At 46.2% G+C, this 24,438-nt stretch overlaps 1 protein-coding gene across 1 annotated transcript in view; it reads left to right on the top strand.

Annotated features, from left to right (window-relative positions):
• Positions 1–23,877, top strand: part of LOC134993219 (uncharacterized) — a 45,135-nt gene extending 21,258 nt beyond the window's left edge. The window contains exons 2-7 of the mRNA XM_063950853.1: positions 19,936–20,077; positions 20,794–20,985; positions 21,440–21,518; positions 21,637–21,734; positions 22,018–22,465; positions 22,907–23,877. Of these exons, the coding sequence (XP_063806923.1) occupies positions 20,000–20,077; positions 20,794–20,985; positions 21,440–21,518; positions 21,637–21,734; positions 22,018–22,465; positions 22,907–23,436 (1,425 nt within the window). The 5' untranslated portion in view covers positions 19,936–19,999 and the 3' untranslated portion in view covers positions 23,437–23,877. The remainder of the gene's footprint in view (positions 1–19,935; positions 20,078–20,793; positions 20,986–21,439; positions 21,519–21,636; positions 21,735–22,017; positions 22,466–22,906) is intronic.
• Positions 23,878–24,438: the final 561 nt, after the last annotated feature.

Here is a 24,438-nt window from a genome sequence, read left to right as displayed (position 1 = left end):
ACGCTTCCAAATTTAGTACTGCAAAGCTTTTAGCTTTTCTTCAGCAGGGCCTAGACTTAGGCTTGCGGCTGGCCTCCCTCAAGGTTCATATTTCTGCCTTGTCGGTGTGGTTTCAGAGAAAAAATTGCAACCTTACCTGATGTTCATACCTTTACTCGGGGTGTGTTGCGTATCCAACCTCCCTATGTCCCGCCTGTGGCTCCTTGGGAACCTCCATTTGAGCCTCTTGGTTCAGCTGACCTTAAGTGGCTTTCCCTTAAGGTGGTGTTTCTGCTGGCTATTGCCTCAGCTAGAAGAGTGTCGGATTTGGGTGCTCTGTCTTGTAGCTCACCTCATCTGATATTTCACCGTGACCGGGCGGTCCTTAGGACTTGTCCCGGATATTTACCTAAGGTGGTTTCTTCATTCCACCTTAATCAGGAGATTGTGGTTCCGGCCCTTGTCTCTCCTGACTTGTCTCCCAAAGAACGGTCTTTGGATATGGTACGGGCTCTCCGTATCTATGTGAAGAGAACTGCTTCCATTAGGAAATCTGATTCTCTCTCTTTCTTTGTTTTGTTTGGATTTCACAAACATAGCTGGCCTGCTCACAAGCAGACTTTGGCCAGCTGGATTAGAATGGTGATTGCACATGCTTATGTGAAGGCTGGTCTGTCAGCTCCTGCTCACATTACTTCCCATTCTACTGGGCCGTGGTGCGACCCTTGAACAATTGTGCTTAGTGAACACGTTCATAAGGTTCTATACCTTCGATACTGCCGCTTCCCAGGATGCTTCCTTTGGACGCCGGGTTCTTGTGCCCGCTACAGTTCATCCCCTCCCATAAGGAACTGCTTTAGGACATCCCCATTGTCCATTCCTTGTGGAGCCCAGTGTACCGCGCAGCAGAAAACGAGATTTATGGTAAGAACTTATCTTTGTTAAATCTCTTTTTCTGCGAGGTACACTGGGCTCCACAAGGCGCCCACCATGACGCACTTAGCTTCTTTGGGTTGGTATGGCATTAGCCGCTGACACTTCTCCTGTCATGAGAGTGTGGTTTATGTGGCTACTAACTGATGTTGTCTCATCATGCTACTGCATTGGGCTGGTTAACTGAAAACTGAGCTCCTGTGGAGGGGCGGGGTTATAGAGGAGGTAGCGCTGTGCTTCTTGGGAACCGTCAAAGCTTTTGAGCCTGTTGGTGCCTCGGATCAAGATCCTACTCTACATCCCATTGTCCATTCCTTGTGGAGCCCAGTGTACCTCTTAGAAACAGATTTAACGACAGTAAGTACTTACCATAAATCTCGTTATCGCAGCAGAATTACCCCCTGTGTCTCTAGGCTTAGAGCCCCCACCCCCCTTCACTGTGTCTCATGTCAGCCTTCTCCCTAGCAGCCAGCCACTCTCATCTCTGTGCCACATATGTATATACTGCACAGCGATAGCATGCGCCTCTTCGGGGATGGCAGCCGCAGAACAGGGAGAATCATCACAGCTCCCAGCAGCCCTCGCTCTGTTGTAACTTCCACACCACCGAATACAGCACTCGGCAGAGCAGTACTAATAGTGGGCAACTGCAAAGTGGTTGGGTTGTATGGTGTACCAGCTGCCAGTCTTATAACAATACACCGTACCTGCCCTTACCGCTATACTTGCACCACTGATTATGAGAATCTGGCACTATACTCGGGATATTATGTGTATCTGGCATTATACTCGGTGCATTATGTGTATCTTACATACTGGGTGCATTATGTGTATCTGGCACTATACTGGGAATATTATATATAACTGTCACTATACTAATGTGCATTATGTGTAACGCACTATACTGGGTGCATTATGTGTAACTGACATTATACTGGGTGCATTATGTGTATCTGGCATTATACTGGGTGCTTTATGTGTATCTGGCATTATACTGGGTGCTTTATGTGTAACTGGCATTATACTGGGTGCTTTATGTGTAACTGGCATTATACTGGGTGCATTATGTGTATCTGGCACTATACTGGGTGCATTATGTGTATCTGGCACAATACAGGGAATATATGTAACTAGTACTATACTATGTTCATTATGTGTAACTGGCATTATACTGTGGGCATTATGTGTAACTGGCATTATGTGTATCTGGCATTACACTGGGTGCATTATGTGTATCTGGCATTATACAAGGTGCATCATGTGTATTTGGCACTATACTGGAAATATTATATATAACTTTCACTATACTAATGTGCATTATGTGTAACTTGCACTATACTGGGTGCATTATGTGTATCTGGCGTTATACTGGGTGCATTATGTGTATCTGGCGTTATACTGGGTGCATTATGTGTATCTGGCGTTATACTGGGTGCATTATGTGTATCTGGCGTTATACTGGGTGCATTATGTGTATCTGGCGTTATACTGGGTGCATTATGTGTATCTGGCGTTATACTGGGTGCATTATGTGTATCTGGCGTTATACTGGTGCATTATGTGTATCTGGCACTATACTGGGTGCATTATGTGTATTTGGCACTATACTGGGTGCATTATGTGTGTCTGGCATTATACTGGGTGCATTATGTGTATCTGGCACTATACTGGGTGAATTATGTGTAACTGGCACTTATGTGGGCATAATGTATAAGGGACATTATGGTGTGTGGAATTATGTGTGATAGGCATACGTTGTGTGGCATAATGTGTAATGGGTATTACTGTAAGGAGCAAACATGACAAATAATGTAAGGGGAATGAATAAGGATTTTTTTCCCCTGTGGTGGCCAATGTCTGGGAGTTCAGGTTGCAAAACTGGGGTCATCTAGACCACGCCCCCTTTTTGGGTAGGCGGGCGCAAATTCTTAATTATTACAAAGGAAAATTCTCTATTCTTACCAAGGTCCTCCACTGTAGCTCCTCCCACATGACCTCACAGCTCCTCCCACACTGTGGGCACTGCATATATGATTTAGTGGTGAGTTCTGACTTTAAAAGTAATTAGAATAACACAAAGATTATATTTATAAGTTACTGGCTGTTCTACCCGTTTTTCACACAGGAGTTTCTGATCTTCATGGTTGTACATATAAATAAGTGTTGATAATTTGGTAAATCTATATTTGAGATGTCTTAATGTAAGAAAATATTATTCCATGGTTCTTGGCGTTACCCGAGGAGCACCCATAGCAGATACGGTAAAAGGTGAGCCGCCTGTAGTGTGTTGTTGTTGTTGTTGTTGTTATACAGGGGGAGAAGCCTCTGGTGTCCTGTTATAATTATCCAGGTGGAGCAGCCTATGGTGTTCTCTTCTTCTTATTATTGTTGTTATTATTATTATTATTATTATTATTATTATTATAATAATAATACAGGGGGAGCAGCCTGTGGTGTATTATTATTATTATTATTATACAGAAGGAGCAGCCTGTGGTGTCCTGTTATTATACCTGAGAAGCAGCCTGTGTTGTTGTTGTTGTTGTTGTTATTCAGGGGGAGCAGCCTGTGGTACCTTATTATTACTATTATTATTATTATTATTATTATTATTATTATTCTTATACGGGGGAGCAGCCTGTGGTGTCTTATTATTATTATTATACAGGGGGCGGAGCCTGTGGTGTGTTGTTGTTGTTGTTGTTGTTATACATGGGGAGTGGCCTTTGGTGTCCTGTTGTTGTTGTTGTTGTTGTTGTTGTTGTTGTTATTATTTCTCTGACGTCCTAAGTGGATGCTGGGACTCCATAAGGACCATGGGGAATAGCGGCTCCGCAGGAGACTGGGCACAACTAAAGAAAGCTTTAGGACTACCTGGTGTGCACTGGCTCCTCCCACTATGACCCTCCTCCAGACCCCAGTTAGAATTTTGTGCCCGGCTGAGCTGGATGCACACTAGGGGCTCTCCTGAGCTCCTAGAAAGAAAGTAATAGTTTAGGTTTTTTTTATTTTCAGTGAGATCTGCTGGCAACAGACTCACTGCTACGAGGGACTAAGGGGAGAAGAAGCAAACCTACCTGCTTGCAGCTAGCTTGGGCTTCTTAGGCTACTGGACACCATTAGCTCCTGAGGGATCGAACACAGGCCCAGCCTAGGTCGTCCGGTCCCGGAGCCGCGCCGCCATCCTCCTTACAGAGCCAGAAGCAAGAAGACGGTCCGGAAAATCGGCGGCAGAAGACTTCGGTCCTCAACAAGGTAACGCACAGCACTGCAGCTGTGCGCCATTGCTCCCCATGCACACCTCACACTTCGGTCACTGATGGGTGCAGGGCGCTGGGGGGGGGGGGGGGGGGGCGCCCTGGGCTGCAATATAAGTACCTTGATGGCAAATAATACACAATATATAGTCCCAGAGGCTATATATGTGTAAAATACCCCTGCCATATACATTTAAAAAGTGCGGGAAAAGTCAGCCGAAAAAGGGGCGGAGCTATCTCCCTCAGCACACCGGCGCCATTTTCTCTCACAGCTCCGCTGGAAGGACGCTCCCCAGGCTCTCCCCTGCAGTTTTCCAGAACATAGGGTAAAAAAGAGAGAGGTGGCACTAAATTTAGGCGCATATTACATATATATAAGCAGCTATAAGGGGAAAAATCACTCAGTTATAGTGTAATCCCTGTATTATATAGCGCTCTGGTGTGTGCTGGCATACTCTCTCTCTGTCTCCCCAAAGGGCTGTTGTGGGGTTCTGTCCTCAGTCAGAGCAGTCCCTGTGTGTGTGCGGTGTGTCGGTACGACTGTGTCGACATGTTTGATGAGGAAGCTTATGTGGAGGCGGAGCAGATACCGATAAATGTGATGTCACCCCCTGCGGGGCCGACACCTGAATGGATGGCAGTCTGGAAGGAATTACGTGATAGTGTCGACTCCCTACATAATAGGTTTGACGACATAGCAGATGTGGGACAGCCGGCTTCTCAGCTCGTGCCTGCCCAGGCGTCTCAAAAGCCATCAGGGGCCTTAAAACGTCCGTTACCTCAGATTGCGGACACAGGCTTCGACACGGATACCGACTCCAGTGTCGACGACGATGAGACGACTGTACATTCCAATAGAGCCACCCGTTATATGATTGCGGCAATGAAAAATGTGTTACACATTTCTGATGTTACCCCAGGTACCACAAAAAAGGGTATAATGTTTGGGGAGAAAAAACTACCAGTGGTTTTTCCCCCATCTGATGAATTAAATGAAGTGTGTGAAGAAGCGTGGGCTTCCCCTGATAAGAAACTGGTAATTTCTAAAAAGTTACTAATGGCGTACCCTTTCCCGCCAGAGGACAGGTTGCGCTGGGAGACGCCCCCTAAGGTAGATAAAGCTCTCACACGTCTATCAAAGAAGGTAGCACTGCCATCTCCGGACACGGCCGCCCTCAAGGAACCTGCTGATAGAAAGCAGGAGGCTATCCTGAAGTCTGTTTACACACACTCAGGCATTATACTGCGACCAGCTATTGCTTCAGCGTGGATGTGCAGTGCTGCCGCTGTGTGGTCAGATAAACTGTCAGAAAATATTGATACCTTAGACAGGGACACTATATTGCTAACCATAGAGCATATAAAAGACGCAGTCTTATACATGAGAGATGCACAGAGGGATATTTGACGGCTGGCATCTAAAATAAATGCACTGTCGATTTCTGCCAGGAGGGGTTTATGGACCCGGCAGGGGACAGGGGATGCAGATTCTAAAAGGCACATGGAAGTTTTGCCTTACAAGGGTGAGGAGTTATTTGGGGATGGTCTCTCGGACCTTGTTTCCACAGCGACAGCTAGGAAATCAGCTTTTTTACCTCATGTTCCCTCACAGCCAAAGAAAGCACCGTATTATCAGGTACAGTCCTTTCGGCCCCAGAAGGGCAAGCGGGTTAGAGGCGCTTCCTTTCTGCCCAGAGGTAGAGGTAGAGGGAAAAAGCTGCAGAATACAGCCAGTTCCCAGGAACAAAAGTCCTCCCCCGCTTCCTCTAAGTCCACAGCATGACGCTGGGGCTCCACTGGCGGAGCCAGATGCGGGTGGGTCCCGTCTCAAGTACTTCAGCAATCAGTGGGCTTGCTCACGGGTGGATCCCTGGATTCTACAAGTGGTGGCAATTCACAAGCTGTATTCCCAGCAGGTGATAGTCAAGGTACCGCTCCTTCAACAAGGAAGGGGTTACTATTCCACAATGTTTGTGGTACCGAAACCGGACGGTTCGTTGAGACCCATTTTAAATTTGAAATCGTTGAACACGTATATAAAAAAATTCAAGTTCAAGATGGAATCGCTCAGGGCGGTTATTTCAAGCCTGGAGGAAGGGGATTACATGGTGTCACTGGACATCAAGGATGCTTACCTGCATGTCCCCATTTACCCTCCTTACCAGGAGTACCTCAGATTTGTGGTACAGGATTGTCATCACCAATTCCAGACGTTGCCGTTTGGTCTGTCCACGGCACCGAGGGTATTTACCAAGGTAATGGCCGAAATGATGATACTCCTGCGAAAGAAGGGAGTTATAATTATCCCGTGCTTGGACGATCTCCTGATAAAGGCGAGGTCCAAGGAACAGTTGTTGATCGGAGTAGCACTAGCTCGGGATGTGCTACAACAGCACGACTGGATCCTGAATATTCCAAAGTCGCAGCTGGTTCCTGCAACGCGTCTATTGTTCCTGGGGATGGTTCTGGACACGGAACAGAAAAGGGTGTTTCTCCCAGAGGAGAAGGCCAAGGAGTTGTCATCTCTAGTCAGAGACCTCCTAAAACCAAAACAGGTGTCGGTGCACCACTGCACGCGAGTCCTGGGAAAGATGGTAGCTTCTTACGAAGCAATTCCATTCGGAAGGTTCTATGCACAGATCTTTCAGTGGGATCTGCTGGACAAGTGGTCCTGATCGCATCTTCAGATGAATCGGATGATAACCCTGTCTGCAAGGACAAGGGTGTCTCTACTGTGGTGGCTGCAGAGTGCTCATCTGCTGGAGGGACGCAGATTCGGCATACAGGACTTGGTCCTGGTAACCACGGACGCCTGCCTTCGAGGCTGGGGGGCAGTCACACAGGGAAGAAATTTCCGGGGACTATGGTCAAGCCAAGAGATGTCTCTATACATAAATATTCTGGAGCTAAGAGCCATTTACAATGTTCTAAGTCAGGCAAGTCTCCTGCTTCAAAGTCAGCCGGTACTGATTCAATCAGACAACATCACGGCGGTCGCCCATGTAAACCGACAAGGCGGCACGAGAAGCAGGATGGCGATGGCCGAAGCCACAAGGATTCTCCAATGGGCGGAAAATCATGTGTTAGCACTGTCAGCAGTGTTAATTCCGGGAGTGGACAACTGGGAAGCAGACTTCCTCAGCAGGCACGACCTCCACCCGGGAGAGTGGGGACTTCATCCAGAAGTCTTCCGGCTGATTACAAACCGTTGGGAAAGACCACAGGTGGACATGATGGCGTCCCGCCTCAACAAAAAGTAAGAAAACTATTGCGCCAGGTCAAGGGACCCTCAGGCGATAGCGGTGGACGCTCTAGTGACACCTTGGGTGTACCGGTCGGTTTATGAGTTCCCTCCTCTTCCTCTCATACCAAGGGTGCTGAGGATAATAAGAAGGAGAAGAGTAAGAACTATACTCATTGTTCCGGATTGGCCAAGAAGAGCTTGGTACCCAGAACTTCAAGAAATTATCTCAGAGGACCCATGGCCTCTACCGCTCAGACAAGACCTGCTGCAGCAGGGGCCCTGTCTGTTCCAAGACTTACCGCGGCTGCGTTTGACGGCATGGCGGTTGAACACCGGATCCTGAAGGAAAAGGGCATTCCGGAGGAGGTCATTCCTACGCTGATCAAAGCCAGGAAGTATGTGACCGTAAAACATTATCATCGCATATGGCGGAAATATGTTGCTTGGTGTGAGGCCAGGAAGGCCCCAACGGAGGAATTTCAACTGGGTCGATTCCTGCACTTCTTACAGTCAGGGGTGACTATGGACCTCAAATTGGGGTCCATTAAGGTCCAGATTTCGGCTCTGTTGATTTTCTTCCAAGGAGAACTGGCTTCCCTGCCAGAAGTTCAGACTTTTGTTAAAGGAGTGCTGCATATTCAGCCCCCCTTTGTGCCTTCTGTGGCACCTTGGGATCTCAATGTGGTGTTGGATTTCCTTAAGTCGCATTGGTTTGAGCCACTTAAAACCGTGGAGTTAAAATATCTCACGTGGAAAGTGGTCATGCTGTTGTCCCTGGCTTCGGCCAGGCGCGTGTCAGAGTTGGCGGCTTTGTCATGTAAAAGCCCTTATCTGATTTTTCATATGGATAGAGCGGAATTGAGGACTCGTCCCCAATTTCTGCCTAAGGTGGTTTCAGCGTTTCATTTGAACCAACCTATTGTGGTGCCTGCGGCTACTCGGGACTTGGAGGATTCCAAGTTGCTGGATGTGGTCAGGGCCCTGAAAATGTATGTTTCCAGGACGGCTGGAGTCAGGAAAACCGACTCGCTTTTTATCCTGTACGCACCCAACAAGATGGGTGCTCCTGCTTCTAAGCAGACTATTGCTCGCTGGATCTGTAGCACGATTCAGCTTGCACATTCTGCGGCTGGACTGCCGCATCCTAAATCAGTGAAAGCCCATTCCACAAGGAAGGTGGGCTCCTGGGCGGCTGCCCGAGGGGTCTCGGCTTTACAACTTTGCCAAACTGCTACTTGGTCAGGGGCAAACACGTTTGCAAAATTACTACAAATTTTATACCCTGGCTGAGAAGGACCTTGAGTTCTCTCATTCGGTGCTGCAGAGTCATCCGCACTCTCCCGCCCGTTTGGGAGCTTTGGTATAATCCCCATGGTCCTTACGGAGTTCCCAGCATCCACTAGGACGTTAGAGAAAATAAGATTTTACTCACCAGTAAATCTATTTCTCGTAGTCCGTAGTGGATGCTGGGCGCCCATCTCAAGTGCGGATTGTCTGCAATACTTGTACATAGTTATTGCCTAACTAAAGGGTTACTGTTATGAGCCATCTGTTAGTGAGGCTCAGTAATATTTCATACTGTTAACTGGGTATAGTATCACGAGTTATACGGTGTGATTGGTGTGGCTGGTATGAGTCTTACCCGGGATTCCAAATCCTTTCAAAGTATGCTTGTATTGCAACGAAACGCGTCGGTGAGACCTGCTTGTCAGTGTTTACTCCCTCATATATTGGAACTACTGGACCTGGACCAAGTCCCCGTTGAACATTCCTTCTGGATATACAAGGACAATCCTATTTCATCGTGGAAAGTCATCATTCACCACCCGCCGAGGAACAGCACTTTTGCGGACGCAGATTCGCCTAATTACCTCGAGATACGTTGGTGGTAACTATAAAATCCACGAATAGGACATTGAACCTTATCAACCAAGGGGACTTTCATAGGAACAGGTCCATTTTTGATACATTTTCCAATAGGATGATATAACATTGGGAGTTACACTATCTACTTCATTTTACGTGTTTTTATGTGGTATTAACCACTTATGTGCATTGCTTTTTATAATTTATACTCCTTTAATAAATTGTGATTTAATTGTGACACACCTTTTCATTTGTGACCAACAAGCGCTAATATCCTCTTTACATTATTCCTAAACAAGGGGGTGCTGATATCTCTCAACACTTCACTAGGGCCACCAAAGGCACTCAACAAAGGGGCCCACCCTCCCCAGTCCAAAGCTTAATGGAGACTCCAGCTAAATCGGCCCCGGCACTTTCCATGAAAGACGATATTTTGGCCCTCCGCTCTCTCATTACCGACTTTACGGAATCCCTGGAATCCAAGCTAGATAATGCAGTGACCTCCATTAGGTCAGATATCTCCTCCCTCGCCTCTAGAGCTACTAAAATGGACAAGATGCCTTCCAAAAAGCTTTAAACGACACGGGCAGGGACCTAGATCACGTGATTTCTGAACTCGCTGATCTTCGTACTAAAAATGAGGACCTAGAAAATCGCGAACGCAGATGTAACCTTCATATTCAAAACATCCCGGAATCTGTTACTGCGGACAATCCAGAGTCCTATTTCCACACTCTCTTTGCCTTTTTGCTACTGGACCTCGGCGACACTCATCTTCCACTAGAAAGATCTCACCGGGCCCTACGTCCCAAGCCCAGAGAGGGTGACCCCCCCCCCCCCCCCGTGATGTGATCCTGCGCTTTCTTAAATTCAAAGACAAGGAGAGGGTCCTTTTCTCTATGCGAGGCAAATCCCAAATCCTCCTCAAATCATCACCACACTTCAGTTTTTCCACGATCTGGCCCCCCTCACCATCGCCAAACGAAGGGAACTTCGTGATCTCACTAAGGCTCTACGGGATAGGTATATCCGGTATCGTTGGGGGTTTCCCTTCAAGTTGATTGTGGATCTTCACGGAAGACTGTTATTGTACGGGATCCTCGTGAGGGCAAAGACCTATTATCACACATCAAAGAATCAGGACCCCCCCTGATTTGGATCACCCCAATTAACACCTTATTACAGTGCAAAGCAGGACTTCTTCGGGACGCCCCTCCTTCTCCTCCCCCGTCCCCCTCCCCGTTGAACTCACTCCAATCCGGGCAGCGGTCTTAAGACTCTTAACACCCTTGGCGTTTCAATACCTTACCTTTGCCGACACTGCCTGAGCGTCATTTCTGATTTTTGCTATTGTACGACTGAGTGGCTTCTCATACCCCCCCCTTTTTTTTTCCCCCCTTCTGTTTTAACTTCAGGACGGTTACATATGCTGTTACTCTATATCCTCCTGCTATTAATGTTTTCCTTCCCTAGGTACACCCTGCCATGGTTCAGATTTTAGGTATGCACTCCTTGCTATTTGAACCGTCTGATGTTATTTGTTGCACATGCCTCAGCAATATTCTCTAGAACCCGTGACACATACGTTTTCCTCATACAGTGGGGCTACTTCTCACACTTATGGTACCATTTTGCATTTTTCTATAGGGGTGTCCTGTGTTTTTTTTTTTCCTCTTTATCCTCTCTCCTCCCCTCTTGCTGAATTCGCTCCAGACCCTGCAGATGTCTTCACGTTCTCGACCTGCGTAGGTTCAGCATCCCACATCTATCAAATCCACCTGAGCTCCATATTAGCTCACCACTACTACACCATGTGCGCCCTCTCATGCCTTTTCCACCCTGGTGGATCAGGTATCGGGCCTGCTTTCAGAGCCATCCTGACATTTCTATTAATGCCTAGATTATAGGATTGCTACATCTATGGTTAGACTTTACCGTTATGCTTTTACTGTTTCCCTTCACTTGGTGTGCTCTGGTATGGTTTGACTTTTCTAAATGTACCTTTTGTTATTTGAATCTATATGTATGATAGGTGGTGTACTCACCAAAATCCGTATTAGGAATGTTCTCCTCAATTGTTGGGGCTGTTTCTCACAACTGTAGTGTTGCTCCGCATTTTACCGTGGGGTTTCCCTCCCTTTTTTTTCTCTCATTCACCTTTCCTCTATCACCCAGGGGTTGCGGCCCCCCCCCCCCCCGACCTTTGCATATCTATCTCTAACTTGTAAATCTTTTCACTTTCCTTCCCACTACGTTCTCAACACACCACTTTCCGCTCACTCATAACCTTTTCTCTTTTAACAATATCTTTTTTTTTTTTTATATATATTTCTTTATTTTTTACTCTTATCTCTGGGGCGATCAGGAGATTATTTTTCCTTCGCCCACTTGGATTCTTAAATCCTACTTGTTGAGTACCTGCCACTACACTGCTTCGGGTGTTATCTTCTCTCACCTAACTTTTCTGCTATACTCAACCTGACCCAAGTAGAGTACTCTTCACCTCTCTCCCTCTCCTTTTATTTTTTTTCATTTTATTCTCTCTCTCTCTCTCTCTCTCTCTCTCTCTCTCTCTCTCTCTCTCTCTCTCTCTCTCTCTCTCTCTCCTTTCCTCACTCTTCCTCTTTTTTCTCTTCTTGACACTGAGTCGTCTTTCCTATCCAGTCTTCCCTACCCATATCTCTCTCTCACTCTTTTCTTACTTCTCATCCACCATGCCCTTCACTATAGCTTCCATGAATGTCCGGGGCCTTAATGTCCCCCAGAAACGGTCACACCTGTTTCGCACAATCCGCACTCTACAAGCAGACATAGTTCTACTCCAGGAAACTCACTTCAGGAACCCAGACCACCCCACCATAGCTTCTAAACGATTCTCCACGGTATTATATTCTTCAAGCAGCTCCAAACATAACGGAGTGGCTATTATGGATTAGCAACAAACTTCCCTTTGTTCTATCCTCGGTTCACACTGACGCGGATGGGAGGTATATTATTTTAGTTGGCAGGCTGGGTCAACTGGAGGTGACCATTGCAAACATATACGCTCCCAACTCGGGACAACAACGATTCTTTAAAACTTTTTTCACCAATCTACATAAACATAGAGCGGGCTATGTATTCTTGGGAGGTGACTTTAACGCAGTACTTGACCCTTTCCTTGACAGATCCGCTCACCAGAGAGGCGCCCGCCCCTGCCCAATCTCCCTTGCGTTTTCTAAACAGATAAAAGAAGCCTCTTTGTTTGATACATGGCGAGCTCTCAACCCGTCCTCCAAGGACTACACTTTTTTTTCCACTCCGCATTGCTCATACTCCAGAATTGACTACCTGTTCTGTGGTCCTATGGCCACCAAACATATCCTATCCTCTTCCATCGTTCCTAGTGTCTGGTCAGATCACTCCTCAATAACTGTCGCTTTTGACCTCTTAGACGTACCTAACTCCCGACCTTCCTGGCGCCTAAATGAAACTCTCCTTAAGATCCCATCCGTTAAATCTAAACTAGAAGATGTTCTGACTGACTACTTTTCCTTAAATAATCCTCCCATGGGCTGTTCTCCTCTAGTCTGGGAGGCCCACAAGGCGGTCCTCCGTGGTCACATAATCGGCTTTGCCTCGCACCGTAATAGGGAACATAAGTTACTTCTCAAATCTCTCACCGACCAAGTCCACACCTTTGACTCTCTTCATAAGAAAAATCCCACGGATGCTAATTATAAACAGCTATTTGCCGCCAAGGCAGCTCTTAATGCTCTCCTGACAGAAAAAATCGAGAAATCCCTCCGTTGGCTTAATCAGTGTTTCTACGAAAAGAGTAATAAAGCTGACTCACTCCCCTAGCAAACAGACTGAAGGCTCGTAAAGCTCTCACATCTATCGCATCGATCAAAGACTCCAAGGGCACTACTCACTATAACCCTTTGGACATCAATTCTATCTTCAAGGAATACTACACACGACTATACAATTCCCCAGACATTGACTCCGCTGCTTCTGATGCACGCATACCCACCCCAGACTATTTAGCTTCATGCTCTTTGCCAAAACTAGACTGCCCCACTTCCGAGGCACTATGCCATCCTATCTCAGAGGAGGAGGTACTTGCGGCTCCTCAGCTGCAAAAGCCTTCCAAAGCCCCGGGACCCGATGGCTTACCTTTTGCATATTATAAAACATTTGGAAGCTCTCTTATTCCCCACCTAACGTCACTTTTCAATAAAGTTCTTGCCGGCGATTGTTTCCGTAGCGAAACCACTAAAGCTTTAATCACGGTCATCCCCAAGCCAGGAAAAGATCAACAACTGGTCTCTAACTATCGTCCCATATCCCTCTTAAACACGGACCTTAAACTTTTCGCAAAAATATTGGCCTTACGTCTCAACCCACTCCTCCCATCTCTAATACACCCCGACCAAGTCGGTTTTGTTCCTTCCCGTCAAGCTCTAGATAACACTAGACGTACTAGTGCCCTGGTTCACCACGCTAACGTTAACAGGCTCTCCTCTATGCTATTCGCTTTGGACGCAGAAAAGGCTTTTGATAGAGTCTCCTGGGATTTTCTCTGACGTCCTAGTGGATGCTGGGGACTCCGTAAGGACCATGGGGAATAGATGGGCTCCGCAGGAGACTGGGCACTCTAAAAGAAAGATTAGGTACTATCTGGTGTGCACTGGCTCCTCCCTCTATGCCCCTCCTCCAGACGTCAGTTAGAATCTGTGCCCGGCCAGAGCTGGGTGCTCCTAGTGGGCTCTCCTGAGCCTGCTAGTTAAAGAAAGTATTTGTTAGGTTTTTTATTTTCAGTGAGCTACTTCTGGCAACAGACTCACTGCTACGTGGGACCGAGGGGAGAGAAGCAAACGTACCTGTTCACAGCTAGGTTGCGCTTCTTAGGCTACTGGACACCATTAGCTCCAGAGGGTTCGACCACAGGCAGCTGTCCTCAATCGTCCGTTCCTGGAGCCGCGCCGCCGCCCCCCTCGCAGAGCCAGAAGATCAGAAGCTGGAAGTAGGTGAAATCGGCGGCTGAAGACTCCTGTCTTCATTGAAGGTAGCGAACAGCACCGCAGCTATGCGCCATTGCTCCCACTGCACACCACGTACTCCGGTCACTGTAGGGTGCAGGGCGCCCTGGGCAGCAATTAGAGTACCTTTGGCATAAATATACACGTAATGCAGTCAGGTACTGTATATGTGTAAAATCCCCCGCCATTTTTCAGTCACAGACAGCGGGACCTTCTTCCTCAGCACACCAGCGCCATTTTTCTTCACAGCTCCACTGGAAGGACGCTCCCCAGGCTCTCCCCTGCAGTCTCCTGGCACTAGAAGGGTAAAAAGAGAGGGGGTGCACATAAATTTAGGCACTAAAGTTGTATATTAAGCAGCTATTGGGAAATCACTTGTGTAGTGTGTATCCTTGAGTTATATAGCGCTGTGGTGTGTGCTGGCATACTCTTTCTCTGTCTCCCCAAAGACCTTTTGGGTCCTGTCCTCAGTCAGAGCATTCCCTGTGTGTGTGCTGGGTGTCGGTACGGCTGTGTCGACATGTTTGAAGAGGGTTACGTGGAGGCGGAGCAAGGGCAGATAAATGTGGTGCCGACACCGGATTGGATGGATATGTGGAAGGTCTTAAATGACAATGTAAACTCATTACACAAAAGGTTTGAGGATGTTGCAGCCGGGGGACAGCCGGGCCCTCAACCCGGGCCTGCCCAGGCGCCTCAGAGGCCGTCAGGGTCTCAAAAACGCCCACTATCTCAGTTGGTTGACACGGATGCCGACACGGAGTCTGACTCCAGTGTCGACGATGATGAGGCACAATTACAGCCTAAAATGACCAAGGCCATCCGATACATGATTATTGCAATGAAAAATGTATTACACATTTCAGAGGTTAACCCTGTCCCGACAAGAGGGTAAATATGTTTGGGGAGAAAAAGCAGCCAGTGACTTTTCCCCCGTCTCATGAATTAAATGAGTTATGTGAAGAAGCGTGGTTATCCCCCGAAAAGAAAGTGGTGATTTCCAAAAGAATACTAATGGCGTACCCTTTCCCGCCAACGGATAGGTTACGCTGGAAATCCTCCCCTAGGGTTGACAAGGCGCTGACGCGCTTATCTAAGAGGGTGGCCTTGCCGTCTCAGGATACGGCCGCTCTAAAGGAGCCTGCGAATAGGAAGCAGGAAGGTATCTTGAAGTCAGTGTGTACACACTCTGGTACTCTACTGAGACCGGCTATTGCTTCAGCCTGGATGTGCAGTGCTGTAGCAGCATGGACAGATTCTCTGTCAGAGGAGTTAGATACCCTGGACAGGGATACCGTATTGCTGACCCTTGGCCATATTAAAGAAGCTGCACCATGCAGCTAATTCCCAGGAACAAAAGTCCTCCCCGGCTTCCACTAAGTCCACCGCATGACGCTGGGGCTCCACAGGCGGAGCCAGGAGCAGTGGGGGCGCGTCTCTGACACTTCAGCAATCAGTGGGTTCGCTCACGGGTGGATCCTTGGGCTATACAGATTGTATGGCGGGGAAACAAGCTGGCGTTGGAAGTGACCCCCCTCACCGTTACCTAAAATCTGCCTTGCCAGCTTCTCCCACGGAGAGGGAGGTAGTCCTGGCGGCAATTCACAAGCTGTACCTCCAGCAAGTGATAATAATGGTACACCCCCATCAGCAGGGAAAGGGTTACTATTCTACACTGTTTGTGGTACCGAAACCGGACGGTTCGGTAAGACCCATTCTAAACTTAAAATCCTTGAACATCTACATGAAAAAGTTAAAGTTCAAAATGGAATCGCTCAGAGTGGTCATTGCAAGCCTGAAAGAGGGGGATTTTATGGTATCTCTTGACATCAAGGATGCGTACTTGCATGTCCCCATTTATCCACCTCACCAGGAGTACCTCAGGTTTGTGGTACAGGACTGTCATTATCAATTCCAGACGTTGCCGTTTGGTCTGTCCACGGCACCGAGAGTATTTACCAAGGTAATGGCCGAAATGATGGTACTCCTTCGGAAGCAAGGAGTTACAGATATCCCGTACTTGGACGATCTCCTTATAAAGGCAAGGTCCAGGGAGCAGTTGTTGATCAGCGTAGCACACTCCCAGGAAGTGTTGCTACGGCACGGCTGGATTCTGAATATTCCAAAGTCGCAGCTGATTCCTACGACGCGTCTGCCCTTCCTGGCTATGATTCTGGACACAGAACAGAAGAAGGTGTTTCTCCCGGAGGAGAAGGCTCAGGAGTTGGTGATTCTGGTCAGGGACCTCCTGAAACCAAAACAGGTGTCGGTGCATCACTGCACGCAAATCCTGGGAAAGATGGTAGCGTCTTACGAAGCCATTCAGCGTATCCGTTAAGGAAAACTCCTACAAGGTATATACACGATGGTATCTTGTTCCAGACCGCTTACATCAAATGTACTCCAATACGCCCAACCTTTGTTGGCGCCGGTGTGGTCAGGTTGGATCATTTTTCCATATTTGGTGGAGTTGTCCCAAGCTCGTGCCCTTTTGGACATTGGTCCAGAATCTGATTAATCCGGTCATTCCCTTTTGTCCCCCACTTCCACCTATGTTGCTTCTTTTGTGTACCCCGGCCTGCCAGCTGTCTAGACCCGAAAACAAACTGGTACTCCATATTTCTCGTGCTGCTAAGCTTCAAATTGCTAAATCATGGAAACAAACCTATCCTCCCACGCGTCGGGAACTGGTGAACCGTATTTGGTTTGTGGCTAGAATGGAACATCTTTCCTCTATGCTAAATGACACTGTGGACAAATTTCATGAAGTATGGAAACCCTGGTACTCTGAATTTCAAGTGGATCTACCAGTCCTCAACCGATACCTCATCACTTCCTCTTTTGCCTTCCCCCTTTTCATACCCGGCTCGCTCTTTTCTCTACGCTCTTTTCCTTTCTATTTCCCTCTCCTCCTGCTTTCCTCCCCCACTCTCCCCTCTTCTGTCCGCTCATTCCTCCCCCTCGTTTTCTCTTTCACTCCTATTTCTCTCTTATATTTTCTCTCCTTTTTTCTTCCTAAACTCTCCCAGATGCTCCACTGGCTGGCCCTGGCGAGTAGTTCTTCTCATCTCCCCTGTCTTCTTTCCTTCTCTCTTTGGTTTTGTGTTTGGTTTCCTGTCTATTACTAATTTTTCTCTTTCTCTCTTGATATACTAGATTTTTATATACCCACTATCTACTTTGTTATAGTTTGATTTTTATCTGTAATGCAGAGCATTTTTGCTGAGAATTTATTATATCTTCCTGTTTTCTCACGCTCTATCTCAACCGTACTCATGTTTTCTATGTACTGTTTTCGATTGTTCTATTAATAAAACTTTGATTTAAAAAAAAAAAAAGTCAAGTTGACCTTTTTCTGTGTCAACCTTTTTCCCCATGTCGACCAATCGTGGTGGACTTATTGACTGTCGATCTACCATCCAGATCCCCTCTCCCCTCACCTCCCCCCCTATCTGTGTGACCTGGGTACAGTCACACATCCTCTCAGGTTCTAGAATAAATGTAATACTGTCAAAGTCAGAAAAATATCACGCTGCACGTTGCCATATATGCACTTCATGTGTGTGTGCACGCGGCATATTTAAATCAAAATAATGTATTTTAGAAGTTAATATTCCCCTGAGTTCAGCAAAGTATGGTATATTAAAGATGGCTCTTTGACCTTAGAGATTCCCCAAACAATAGCTTGCATGTTGGGAGGGCTTCACATGTTCATATGCATAGTTAAGCACAGGAATAGTAATTGAAGATTAATTGTATTCCAAATCAGTATCTTTCCCGCAGACGGAGTACAATAGCCTTTAATTACAGTGAGCTTTGAGACTCAATGAGGAGGGCCAACACCTGTGTTTACGAAATGGGGCTGGATTTGTCTCCAGAAGAATGATTGCTGAGATGTCATTGTCTCAACTGAAAGTGGACATCATGAATATCGAACAAAACCCAGAGACAGGGTTTTGTTTTGTATTCGCCAAACAATAGCTTCCCACAAGACAGGAATGTGTTAGTCATCACCCATCGTTTTGCATAACCAAGGCCACTGATACAGCTAGCTCACATACTGTGAAAGACACACTTCCTGTGGTTGACACACCCCCACAGCTGGAATGCAGGTATGATATTATCCACTGGAAATCACAGGGCTCACTCACTCACACAGCTACCTGGCACCCAGCAGCATGGCTGCTTCATCCCTAGGACTGACCTCCAAGCGGAAGGCTAAGTATAGAATTCACATGGCTAGATAAGGAAATATAGACAGATTGCTTTAAGGTCAATGGTGCTGGTTTAAATAGGATATTGTAACTTGTTTGTGTGATAGATCTGGGAATCTGTGATGGTAGCTGGGACATTAGACAACCTGTAGCATAGCATTTGTGGTATTTGTTTGCATATGGTGATTTAAAATAGATTGTGCTGGTTTGTTATAATATATCTTGTCAATCATGAATACCGCCATGCAGTTACTTGTGAATATGGGTTCTGTAGCAATGGCATGCTGGGATGTGTGGTTACATTGTGATCTGGTGATTCATATAACATGGACTGTATGCAATAAGATGGTTCTAGGAAGTTGGATTGGAATGTGGAATATAATTAGTTGGATTGGAATGTGGAATAAGATTAGTTGGTTTGAGTAAAATGGCTGCTGCTGGGTGTTTTCCCCTCCCCCTTTCAACTATGTGGTGCAGTCTTTGGAATCATGGGAGTTTTCCCAAAATGGAGTCTAGCTTCTGTCCCATGCGGTATTGTAGGGTTGTGTATATAGGGACAGCCAGTATGGGTAAGCTCAAGTATTTTCTCCACAAAGATTCTCAGCATTGACTAACTGCGCAGCGATTATTCCTCACATGTGTAAGCTTCTCTGCAACCATATTGTCTTATTGTTATTGTTAGCCATTCTCTCTCCCCCTCTCTCTCCCCTCCCCCTTAAACGTACTTGTGTCTTTATTGTATTTTATGTTAGTAACTTGGTTAGATATTCTATGTTATTTTGGTAGTGTATAGCTTGTATTGTATTATTCTTTTTGAACGTTCATTCTCTCACTAAAGGCGTTAGAACCTTAGACCGGAATTTGATTGATTATTACAAATGCATAAAGGTTCTCAGAGCGTCATAGTCGCTCATACAGCTTTTAAGCTAACAAGGTTACACTGCATTACATCTACACATTGTCACTGCACAAATGTTTACAGTATAAGTACATTCCTTAAGGTATAGTTAAGGGCGTACCCTTGCGGTACTTTTTGCGCCAATTGCGTACTGTGTTCTTTAACCTTTAACGTGTTTTTAATAGGACAAATATTATAGACATTGTTAATACAAAATCCTAACATCCCTAATTCATGTGTCTGTAACTGATTCCTGTGTAGCAACTGGCACCAAGTACGTGTCTGGGAGGAATAAGACCCCGGCCATGGGAGGAGCATTGGGGTAACATTATACAGTACAGCGCTGTGTGACTCTGAGGAGCCTTATGGGTCACAGGAACCTCTGACAGATGCTGACCAGGAATCTGTGGCTGGGGGGGGAGAGGGGGGGGGGGGGAGTCTTACTGGTCACAGAGTGTCATGTGTCTGTGTTACATGTGTTTTCTGTGATGTGTGTTATATGTATTATATTTATTTCTAGACATTCCAGCAGTGAGGAACCAGAGTCTTTATTACACGTCACATGTTCTCATCCATCACTAAGCATGGACATGGACAGGAGTCACAGGACTGAGAGGATAATACATATCACCATGGAGATCATCTACCTGCTGACTGGAGAGGTGATGGGATCTGGGAGTGTCACAGTGACATCACTTATATCTATAGTAATAATACAGGGACATGACTGGGGAGGTGAGGGGATCTGGGAGTGTCACAGTGACTTCACTTATATCTATAGTAATAATACAGGGACATGACTGGGGAAGTGAGGGGATCTGGGAGTGTCACAGTGACATCACTTATATCTATACTAATAATATAGGGACATGACTGGGGAGTTGAGGGGATCTGGGACTGTCACAGTGACATCACTTATATCTCTACTAATAATACAGGGACATGACTGGGAAGGTGAAGGGATCTGGGAGTGTCACAGTGACATCACGTATATCTATACTAATACTACAGGGACATGACTGGAAAGGTGAGGGGATTGGGAGTGTCACAGTGACAACACTTATATCTATACTATCTATACTAATAATACAGGGACATGACTGGGAAGGTGAGGTGATTGGGAGTGTCACAGTGACATCACTTATATCTATACTAATAATACAGGGACATGACTGAAAAGGTGAGGGGATTGGGAGTGTCACAGTGACATCACTTATATCTATAGTAATATTACAGGGACATGACTGGGGAGATGAGGGGATCTGGGAGTGTCATAGGGACATCACATATCTATAGTAATAATACAGACACATGACTGGGGAAGTAAGGAGATCTTGGAGTATATGTATTCATAGTTGGTGTCTTCCCCAATACACAGGATTACACAGTAGTTAAGAAGACATCCAGTGATTTTGAGACATGCAGCAGCCGTCCCCGTGTGTCAGGAGGACTGAACAGGAACCGGAGCCCCATCACGGTTCCTCAACCTTACTCACTGATACATGAGAGGCCCAATGACCAGAAGATCCTGGAACTTGCCAATAAGATCATTCAGCTGCTGACTGGAGAAGTGACTGCTGGGAATGGGACATTATACAGTAACACCAGGGGATGTGTCTGGGTGATGACTGGAGAGGTGACTGCTGGGAATGGGGCATTATACAGTAACACCAGGGGACGTGTCTGGGTGATGACTGGAGAGGTGACTGCTGGGAATGGGACATTATACAGTAACACCAGGGGACGTGTCTGGGTGATGACTGGAGAGGTGACTGCTGGGAATGGGGCATTATACAGTAACACCAGGGGACGTGTCTGGTTGGTAACTGGAGAAGTGACTGCTGGGAATGGGGCATTATACAGTAACACCAGGGGACGTGTCTGGGTGATGACTGGAGAGGTGACTGCTGGGAATGGGGCATTATACAGTAACACCAGGGGACGTGTCTGGGTGATGACTGTATCTTTGTGTGTGTCATGTTCCTATAAGATATCAGGATGTCACTGTCTATGTCTCCATGCAGGAGGGGGAGTATATAGAGGAACACAGGGGTCTGTACAAGGACGTGATGATGGAGAATCACCGGCCCCTCACATCACTGGGTAAGAGGAGACTGTCATGTTTTGTACAGGGGAGAGCAGGTATGGGGCCCCCTATATAAACACATCACCTGATAATCACATATATACACTGTACTCAGTCACTGTGTGTCTCCTACAGATGGGCCCAGTAACAGAGATACCCCAGAGAGATGTCCCCCTCCTCTGTATTCCCAGGATTGTACAGAGGAGAATCACAGGATCCCACGGAAGGATCAGGTAAGTGGGTGGAATACGTACGATTTAAATGCGGCCGGGACGCTGGCCTTCAGTATACTGACAGCTGCATCCTTGCCACCAGTATGCCAGCAGCGTTGAGAGCGCTAGAAATCCCCATTCGGGCTCGCCACAAGTTATTTTCTCCCTCTATGGGTGTTGTGAACTGTCAATATATGATCTGTAGAGTTGCTGTGTCTTATACACTGATATTATACTGTTTCACCAAACTTTAATCTGACTGTATGCAAATGTCAGAGTGTTTTTTTGTGTGTTTGTTTTTTAGGAAGAAAGTCTGTCTGATATTAAAACAGAAGATATAGGGGGAGAACAAGAGACGTATGTGACTGATATGAAGGCAGAAGATACAGAGGGAGAAGAAGAGACGTATGTGGCTGATATGAAGGCAGAAGATACAGAGGGAGAAGAAGAGACGTATGTGACTGATATGAAGGCAGAAGATACAGAGGGAGAAGAAGAGACGTATGTGACTGATATGAAGGCAGAAGATACAGAGGGAGAAGAAGAGACGTATGTGACTGATATGAAGGCAGAAGATATAGAGGAAGAAGAAGAGACGTATGTGACTGATATGAAGGCAGAAGATATAGAGGGAGAAGAAGAGACGTATGTGACTGATATGAAGGCGGAAGATACAGAGGGAGAAGAAGAGACGTATGTGAGGGGTGATCATCAGTGTAAGGAGAAGGAAATCCCTACAGATATCAGCACAGGTGAGTAATAAACACTTATTACGTGTATGTTTTTATATTATTAAGATAGTGGTTCTCCTATTGTTAAAATGAAATCGCTGACCCCCAGAACGTGTTCTGAGTTTTATTTATCCAAGGAGTGCCATCCGTTTGTTCTATCTACATTTACCTACCAGAGGTTAGGAGAGGCACCCGGGAGGCTGCTACCTACTGGAAGGGAGTTGCAGGCACCTGCACATATACACTGTGGTGATTCCATGGGAACCCAATAGCCGGGGCCCCCTCCACAGCATTATACAAGATATCCTTCATGAGGTTCCTGAGATGTTATCTCACTGTAGTGGTGGAGTGGCTGTGTGATGACATCTCAGGAACCGGTTCCAAGGTTCAGCGATTTCGTTTTACCAGTAGGAGAACAACTTACATTCACTGATTCAGAGGCTTAATCCATTCTCTTCTCAGAGAAAATTTCTGACACCAACGGGACAGAATCGATTGAACATCTGATTGGACAACTATTAAAACTGAGAAAAAGAGAAGTGGACTTCTTTTTGCATGGAGTCTCCCTCTCTGATTGTTTCCGAGAAAAACTTATTCCACGAGGATTCCGTATTGGGAACATCCCTACCATAGGGAGAGACAATCAGGATTTCTGCCGAAAGTGGGCAGCAATTCTTAACAAGTGCTCGTTTGACTTGATACTTCTAGTTATAGAGGAATCAAGAAGAGAATTGAATAATACTAAAGCAAAAATTTCAGCCTTTGAAAATGTTAACTTGGAAAGAATTAATCACGAAGCACCTGAGTATTGGTTAAGTAAGCTGACACAGCAAGTGGGTCAATACCGCACAAATGTAATCAAATTCAAGAAAAATAAATTAGAAATTGTCAAGAAAGATTACGAACAGCACCGTGTCTATAGTTGGGCTTATCACAAAAGCCAAGGACAACAGAGGCCTGTTAATCCACGCAGACGTTTCCATATCCATTAGAGACTGACAACTCGAGTGGAGCTGGTTCTTCCACTGACACTGAATGTGTTGGTCCGTCCACCTCCCAGGTTGCCAACAAACCACCTACGGGCATCTCGACTTGTTCAAAAAACGACACCGCGAAAGGCCATGCACCAGGAGGAGCAGCCAAATGCAAGGAAAGCAAGAAAAACGGGGCGCAAAGAAAACATAGTGTTTAACTTTTCTTCTCGGCAACTAACATCTGAGGAACTTACAGTGCTCAACAAAAGGTTGTCTTTTGTCCCTACCCATACCCTGGATGTTTTCACTAATCAGGTAGATCTTCAGAAGTTTAGAAGTCGAATCAGACTACGAGAATTTTTAAAAAATTCTACACCACAAGCAGACATTCCACCTGTTTTCAGAAAATCGAGCTTTGACCCAGTTGTATCGAATAAAAGCATTAAAGCATTTAAAGGATGCATTGAAACTTTGATAGATGAGAACACTCCAATGAAACATACTGGTCCTTCTAATCTGACTAAGGATGAATTTAAAGCTTTAAAAGATCTTGGCTCATTCCAAGACATCACTATTCGCTCAGCGGATAAAGGTGGGGGAATCGTGATTCAAGATCTTTCCCAGTACAAATGAGTGTACAGAGGGAAAAGGTAGCAGGTGCACTATCTCACACTAGCTCAACCTGTAGTAACCAGAGGCACTTAGCATATTCCTGGCCAGGGCTATGAGCTTAACCACTGCATCAAGGTAGCCTCTCATTGGGTAAGTTCCTAACACTAACTATAGGGGTTCAGGTCCGGGGGACAGGACACCCCAGAGCCACCCAGACAGACAACCCCAGGGCATCGCAGGAGTGATAAAAATATAGGGTTAAAGTGGTAGGAGCAGCTGCTGCTGCTGCATGTGTGAATAATGTGAGGAGTAAAAGAAAATTATGTGAAGGTGTTACATATATATATGAATCCCTATAGTTAGTGTTAGGGACTTACCCAATGAGAGGCTACCTTGATGCGGTGGGTA

Source organism: Pseudophryne corroboree, unplaced genomic scaffold, assembly GCF_028390025.1.
Source record: "Pseudophryne corroboree isolate aPseCor3 unplaced genomic scaffold, aPseCor3.hap2 scaffold_1262, whole genome shotgun sequence".
NCBI classification, from domain to species: domain Eukaryota; kingdom Metazoa; phylum Chordata; class Amphibia; order Anura; family Myobatrachidae; genus Pseudophryne; species Pseudophryne corroboree.
Note: the sequence above shows the minus strand (reverse complement) of the source record. Positions and strands in the feature narration are given on the sequence as shown.